Source organism: Haliaeetus leucocephalus, unplaced genomic scaffold, assembly GCF_000737465.1.
Source record: "Haliaeetus leucocephalus isolate CR32 unplaced genomic scaffold, Haliaeetus_leucocephalus-4.0 Scaffold702, whole genome shotgun sequence".
In the NCBI taxonomy this organism is placed as follows: Eukaryota; Metazoa; Chordata; class Aves; order Accipitriformes; family Accipitridae; genus Haliaeetus; species Haliaeetus leucocephalus.
Window position 1 is genome coordinate 1,679,580 of NW_010973138.1, and position 7,985 is coordinate 1,687,564.

At 39.0% G+C, this 7,985-nt stretch overlaps 1 protein-coding gene across 1 annotated transcript in view; it reads left to right on the forward strand.

The window, feature by feature from the left end:
• Positions 1 to 7,340, forward strand: part of RSPH1 (radial spoke head 1 homolog (Chlamydomonas)) — a 7,928-nt gene extending 588 nt beyond the window's left edge. Inside the window, exons 2-9 of the mRNA XM_010580401.1 lie at positions 532 to 645; positions 767 to 872; positions 2,060 to 2,150; positions 2,388 to 2,523; positions 2,828 to 2,899; positions 4,677 to 4,893; positions 5,326 to 5,469; positions 7,291 to 7,340. Coding sequence (XP_010578703.1) covers positions 532 to 645; positions 767 to 872; positions 2,060 to 2,150; positions 2,388 to 2,523; positions 2,828 to 2,899; positions 4,677 to 4,893; positions 5,326 to 5,469; positions 7,291 to 7,340 — 930 coding nt within the window. The remainder of the gene's footprint in view (positions 1 to 531; positions 646 to 766; positions 873 to 2,059; positions 2,151 to 2,387; positions 2,524 to 2,827; positions 2,900 to 4,676; positions 4,894 to 5,325; positions 5,470 to 7,290) is intronic.
• Positions 7,341 to 7,985: the final 645 nt, after the last annotated feature.

The following is a 7,985-nucleotide window of genomic DNA, read 5'->3' on the forward strand; positions in this document are numbered from 1 at the left end:
GCCCCTGCCGCAGCAAGGGGCCCGTCCCCGCTGGGAGCATCCGCCGCCGAGGGCGCTGGGGAGGAGCGGGGCGGGAAGCGGCTCACGGCCGCGGGCGCCTCGGCAAAGGGGTGGGGGAGCGCCGGCGGGGAAGGGAAGAGTCAACGTTACCGGTCAGGGGGTCCTGAATACTGTGTGCCGGCCGTGCCGAGCCCTGGAGAGCTCCCGAGGCGCTTCTTCCGTGGGCACGGGAGTTTCGGAAGTGGGGCTGTACCGTTTCAGCTGGGACCTGCCTAACTTTCTCCGCTGGATGAAAACAAGTCATCCATACTTTCCAGTAATGTGTCAGGAAGAGAGGAAAGCCTCTGGGTGCCAGGATCTGATTAAAGTGCCTGCATAAGCAGTACATCTGTTGGCCAGGTGCTCCTGCAGTCTCTGATTCAAGCCAAACTGGAGCAGCTTTGAGCAAACACTTGTTTTCCTCTGTCTAATGAGGTTAAATTCAGTCAGGTCTAGCGCTATTAAACATTTTTTTCCCCCACATTTGATCAGGAGTATGATGGTGAACGCAATTCAGAAGGTGAGCGACATGGACGTGGAAAAGCACGTCTACCCAATGGTGATACATACGATGGAGAATACGAACACGGTTTCAGAAGTGGACAGGTAAGACAGTGACAGAAGACAGTGGTTGTGGTTAGGTTTCAGCAGTTCTTTTAGTTTGGGCACTATATTGAAACAAGAGTGAGAACTGACAAGAATTTTATCTATACCAAATATGTTTCAGGGGACCTACCGATTTAGAAATGGTGCTTGCTACACTGGAGAATATCTTCAAAACAAAAAGCATGGCCAGGGTATTTTTTTTTATCCAGATGGATCAAAATATGAAGGTAAAACAATGAACACAGTTGCAAGGATTTCTGTAACTGAAAGGACACATTCTTTCCCTCTCCCCCCTCCCCCACCCCGTCCCGAATGAAAGGAGATAGTAAATTGGAGAATGCATTACTTTAAGGAGATAAATTTGCTATGTAATGTTTTCCTTTTATTTCTTTTTTACTACAAGCTCTGAGAAATGTGGGGTTTATTTATGGGGACTTATGTCAATTATTGTAAGAAAGCTGGTATTCAGCAGCATTTTATTCTTGTCATGTCCTCCTTTCAAGTGGGGTGTTCCAAGTCCTGAGAAATATTAAGTATCTTCTACAAATCAGTGTAATCCTGGTAGAAGAGAGTATAGTTACTTATTTCTGAATTATGATTATAACTACAGGTGTGTTCAGTATAAAGTATTTCAGGACTTTATTATGTCCATCCTTAAAAAATAGTCTACTGATTAGAGCACTTACTCAGGGACTGGGATGCCTCTGAAGTTTGAAAAAGCTGAAACTCACATTGTTTCCCTTCTTCCAGGAGACTACCCGAAAAACTCTGAATATCAGTTAGGCTTCAAGGGACACTATTTCCACCCTCCTTTCTAAGCTAGACAAGAAAGAACATTCATGTTGTGAGGGCTAGAAGCAGAGAGCAAAAAGAGCAGCCCAGTCTTGCCTTATATGAGCATATGCACGTGTGATTTTTTTTTTAATTTATTTTAAGTTTGAATAGAAGAGTAATTAAGACACACAGTCTAGCATCCTTTTGAGTATATATGCCCCGTGATTGACAGGAGAATTTTAGCAAATGAGTCAAACTAAAGTAGTCCCTCTTTTTATTTGAGTCACATTATCTAATGCAACTGTAAGACATTACCAAATTTAAAGATAGGAGCTGCATGTGACATGACTTCTTGTGTTCATAATGATAATGGAGAGTGATAATGGAGACAGACTGTGATGGACAAAATGAAAGGGAGGTCAGGCAGCTGCATAAATATGTGTGGAGAGGAACAGACAGAAGGAAAAAGAGCAAGGGCTTAGAGTAAGGAATGGTGTAAGGAATGGTAAGGAAGGACAATGGTGTCATAGCTTTCTTTTCCTTCTCTAATAATTCATGTATGATAACTTTACAAACTGACCACTAAATCACACAATGAAATAAAGCATGTCTCACTGTTTTTATGGTATTCTCATTAAAGGAGACTGGGTGAATGACCAGAGACACGGCTACGGAGAGTATACATATGCAAATGGAGACACCTATACTGGAGAATGGTTTAACAACAATAGGTTTGTTTCATTCTTACAGTGATGTTTCAGGTCACCCAATGGCATTAAAATGCAAAGGTCATTTTCAAAGCATAGCTGACTGGAGCAAATCAAGGGCTACTGGATGACCCTGGCAATTTAGTCCATCTCGAGTCATTTCAGCTATTTAAATAATACAGTTTTAATACCTTAAGTATAACAACATCCTAAATTCTTAATATTCAGTAATATAAAGCAAAATTATTATTTTCTTCTTAGGCATGGACAAGGTACATATGTCTATAAAGACACGGGATCTAAGTATGTTGGTGGTTGGGTAAATGGAAACCAGGAAGGAGAAGCTGAACTTATCCACCTAAACCATAGATTTAAGGGCAAGTTTTTGAATGGAAATGTAAGTGTGCTGGAAAACTCTCTATTCATCTGAACAGTTAGCATGGAATTGCCTTAATATGACGTGTTTCCACTTAAAATAAGAAGCTAGGCTCCTGATCTTTTGTAGTATTTCTTGTACCATAAATGTAACATGAAACTGATTTAATCTGTAGGACAGAATGCCAAGTTTCTCTGCAACTTGGCTTTCAAACTATATTGTTATTGACTATTGTATGAATTTTGTAGTAAAGCATATTTTAAACTTATATGCTTAGAATGTACTAACTTTATAGTTCTGATGACTTTTTTGTGTCTTTGTGCAGCCTATAGGTCGTGGCAAATATATCTTTGATATTGGATGTGAACAGCATGGTGAATACATACAATCAGAGCAGGTAAAAGAAATAGTGCAAATTATACTGAATATCAGAGAAATCAGTAAATCAAATCTATTGTTGAGTAATCTATAAAATGCCTCATAGACACTGATGTTAAGGTAGATCTTAGCAGTCAAAAAAGGGTAGAAACTCATGCATTTTTAAGAACTAAATGAGGTTTCATTTTGCTTTTTTCTTTAGCTTCTCTACTGTGTAAGCTTTGACAAGTACAAGGTTTGATTTTTGCATTACTTGCAGACAGGAGTCCTTTCTGCTTAAAGTTTAGAAGATTCAGGACCTTCCCAAAACATTTAAAGTTTCAAAGCACAGAAGAATGTAGATGTATTTGTCTGTGCATTTAGCCTGTATTCTACTTCATTCTGAACACCAGAAAACAATGAAAAATATTTCTTCTTATATTTCCAAATTGCTTGTTGCTCTTTGTACAAATGGTAATTTCCAGCAGACTCGTGTTTTGGAAATATGTCCCTTTGTTGTCCTGGTCCTGGGAGGAGCTTAATATCCACAGCTCCTAATAAATGTAGGGAGCAGCTGGGATCAGGGCTTGTTTCTCCTTCTCCTTCATGTGTGAATGTTTTGAAATGTTTCTGATTGATATGGGGCAAAATAGCTATAGAAATAAGAAATATATCAATATTACTGGTTTGATTTCAAGAAAATATGCCACATTTTAGCTTAGAGTTTGCTACCTCTGTTGTCTGACACATTAGTTCCCATTACACACTCTTTGAAAATTCTCCGATGCAGCAATTGTTTCTTAAGACAAGGACAAAATAATAACAAAAAAATCCTATCATTAGTGATAGAGATTTGCAAAACATGGAGACTGTTTTGCTTTTTTTGGCTAAAAGCAAGAGATCCTCAAATTAAGTATCAGATTCATATGAGCATCCAAAGTGATGTGTGTCTAGTATCCTCAATTCAGTTGGGAATTGTTGGATATGCTGATTTTGGAATATTAGGCCATTCATGTGGGAGTTTAAACATGAATTTAAAAACCCCAGGTTAAACACTAGGCTCCTGAAAATCGTTACTCTCAGGAATAATAATTTCTTCTCATGTGAATGCTGTAGTGACTGTGTAAAGCAAGGGAGAGTGCTGTCACTAAAGATTAAATTTTGCCTCTTTGCTTTAGTTGAAGTAATTGCAGAACAAGGCCCATTTAAAAAAAATTAAAAGAAATTAGCTTGCCATATAGATAATGATTCCATTACTAAGACTCCTTCATATTTGAATAAAATAAAGCATGATTTTTTAAATTAAAAAAATTATCTTCAAATTTAAAAAACATCAGCTTTGTGCAGTACTTTACTGCTTCCTAGGTCCATTCCAAGGTCTTTCCTTAGCAAAGATTGAGGCAGAAAGAGCTGTTTTGCCGCTCTGATCCTGTGTGAGATAGTGTAACATCTACCAGACAGAGCATCAGGTCTTATTTGCTGCTGTTATACTGTAGACAGGCACAGAAGAGGAGACATAGTTGATAGGCCCCTCACAACTGATCTGTTTAAGGGAGAGACAAAATTTTACCCTAAAGAAAGCAAGCTGGTAAGCACTGATCATTAGTAATAGTCAGCTGATTTTATTAAGGTTCAAAGTATAGTTCTGTTCCAAGATTTGCAGCTGCTGAAGTTCCTCCACCTGTAAATACTTTAAAAGGCCATGTCATTGCTATTTTGAGCCCAGATAAAGAGGTTTTAGTACACAAAACCACCATCTTAGTTACTCCCTTAATACCTGTAAGATGAGATGCTGGATTTCCAGAGTTGTCTTCTAGGATAAAGGAGAGGGAGAAGAAGAGGAAGAACCCTCATTGCTTGTTGCACCAAAATGGAAAGCATCAGAAATTACCAAACTAACACTCTGGACTCCCCATGGGGAAAACCCACCTTCTCCCAGAGAAGCCTCCCTAGTGGGAGCAGCAACAGCAGCAGCAGCAGTGGAAGAAAGAGCAGCAGCAGTAACTGAAGAGGAGAAAATGCCATCAATTGCAGGTCTGTTCTGCTGGAGAGCTGGAAACTCCATGCTTTCATTATCCCCTGAAGCCGTGTTTTTCAGGTTCAATATCAAGTAGTGTTGGAGGGTTGTTCCCCACCCCACCCCCACCCCCCCCCAATTTACCACATACTGAATGTTAGGAACTTCCAAGTCTGTTCATAAACTGCACAATATATATATGTCTGGTTTATCTCACATAGCATAATGAGATACAACTGTCTTGGGAAGCCTGTGAATCATTTTAGTCTATATCATGGCCTGTTATACAAACTTGATTATAAACAGTTACAGAAGATTTTGTGGGATTTCTCATGTGAGTAAAGACTGCAGACTTCAGTAGGAGTTATTAGCTACTGCATGAAAACAATGGCTGAGTGCAAATTTGTAAAATTAATTTTCTTTGGTATTTCTAATTTCTCATATTTCAGTCACTGATGAGCCTGCTGAGGGTAGGGATGATGAGCCTTCTCTTCATGAAGTATCCAGTGAAGTTTTTAGCCCAGCAAGGGATGCAGGAGAGGAAGATGAGGGAAGCAGAGGGGAAGAAGAAAACAAAGATCAGGAGGATCAAGGTGAGGAATGGGGCGTGCATGCTCATTTTTCAATTACCAATCAGGGTTTGAAATTATGTATGTCAATCAGCTGCAGTCATGCTGCTGTTGAGATGTCCATTATCAAGCTGAAGAAACCGTGGAAATCTCTACCTTTAATACGGGGGCCATCCTCTATAGACGTAAACTGGTTTTGAGTAGTCAAGTTCATATAGTGTAACAGTACAAATTAGAAGTGACACTTCTGTGCAGCATTATCTATGCACATACAGTTGACACCACTTGCAGAGCTGAGTTTGTAAGTGATTGCATTTGCAAAATTTTTTTTGGTACAAAAATGAGAGAGAAGATTTCAGACCCTGTGAAATTCAAGGGGTTTTGAGCATACCACTTTTCTCTCATGGGTGGAACTGTGTATTCTTATTCTCTCAACTGAAGTTAAAAAGGAGGCCAAACAAATCTGAAGAAACAAATTTTAGGTATTGTTATGCATTATGGTTTGAACAGTCTCTGGTTGATTTGTTTCTCCTACAAACCAAAGAGATTTGGAATTCAGATACTCAGGTTCTCTTCCAGGCAGTTCAGAAGACTGTTTTAAATACAAAATTACTAAGAAGCAACAAAAGGATGCATCTACGTTTACTCATATTCAGCTGATAGACCTCTACCCAACTGTGTTGTTTGTATTTATTGTTAACATTTACAAGCTTACATATCTGATGTATGAAAACATAAAATAAATTTATCCATTTGTAATCAGTCCATTTTACAATAAATCAAAGCAAAGCACTATCCATCGGGATCAGAAAGACTATTAAACCATGTAAAAATGCCTGGAAGTATACATTAAACATTTAGGTTAGGTCTTGGAATTTTTGTAGTTTATTTGCTCTCATTTTTTACCCATCACCTCTGAAGGTGCTCTCCTGCTTCAGGGCAGACTAGCCAGCTAGCTGATCTGGTGTGTCGGAATGATATCTTACAGGATCCCTGGGCTTGGATCAGATCCAGCAGAAATCTCAGTAGGTTTCCTGCATAGCTCTGCTTTGGATTTGGCAGAAGTTCACTGAGCCTGTCTCAAAGTTTGTCTCAAAGTCTCTTGGACTCAAAAAACCATTTTGACTAAACTTGATTCTAATAAATTTTCTGGCCTACCACAACGTTCTGGTATCTCCATTGTTTTTTGTGGTGTTTTGCTTTTTTTTTAAAAAAAAAAAAACAACTGGACCCAAGTATCTGTCAGAGACAGCATAGATGCAGATACCAATGCAAGAAAACATAGGAATGTGGTAGATGTTCTCAAAGTTCCTTCCAGCTCTTTATTTCTAGACTCGGAGAGTTGGATGATTTTATACATTTTTCAGCATAGGTCTACATCCATAATTAATTAGAGAACATATTGTTCCCCTTGCCTTTATGTTTAGCAAGATTAAGTTATAGTAAGAGGAAATAATTTGAAGAAAACATGCATACAGTGAAGAGCAGATGTAACAAAATCTGTTTTCTTGCAGCCTTATATTCTCTGTCCCATTACCGTAATTTTTTTCCACACAGGAATTCCATCCTTCTTGCTCCATGTTTCTTATGATATCATCTAAATAGGAGACATTCTTTGGCTATTCCAGAGATACATATGGGCTGGCTGGCAGTCAATATGTGTGTACTGAGTCTTGTCTGGCAGCTGACAAACAATGTATAACAGTTGGCAGTGAAAGGCAGTGGGGAAGGAGGACTGAGGTAGACAGCATAGTCCTAGAATTATGTTTTAGGCTACTAGGATTACGTTCCAGTATTTTGTAATAAAACGCATCTCCATGTCCTGTCTTTCCTTTGCCTCCACAGGAACTGCTAGTTTAGAGGATAAGGAGGACGAATCAAAGGAAGCAGAGTAATTGGATACAGCTAAAGACAAAGAGCCAAAAAAATGAAATGTCAGAGTAAATCATTTATTATGGTAAACCTGCAATATTTTTATTCATAAAAGGCTGAGTTAAGATACTTTGAATAAACATTTTTGTCACTGTTCTGTCTGGAATATATATCTCTGAAACTTTTATGATCTCAGAGTACGCTCTGAGATGTTGTGTGTTGTCTCACAACAACTAACTTTATTGCATGTAGCAGGTAGTCAGTTGTTGAATTCAGTGCAGGATTATTCTGGATGCAGTTGTATACATGTACTTAAGGTAGGGTCCCTTTAAACTTCTTTTATCTTTCCCAAGGGGTATCTTGCTCCCATCACCCTGCCCCATTTACTTACCACCCCTGCAGCGACTGAATCAAGCGCTCAAGCTCTCTGTGCAAGATTCCCTTTATTTCACAAAAGAATCCAACTTATATATGTTTCAACAAAGATGCAGAAAGTACTAGCGGCATACAGCCAATACTACTAACACAGGAGCGCATATCTGGCTCAGCTGGGATGTTTGCCAGTCCTCAGAACAGTTAAAGATAAAAACATTCCATACACATACTCATGACTGTCTTCAGCCACATCTTCCCAGGCCTACACAAGGCCATCCTCCAACCTGACCTTG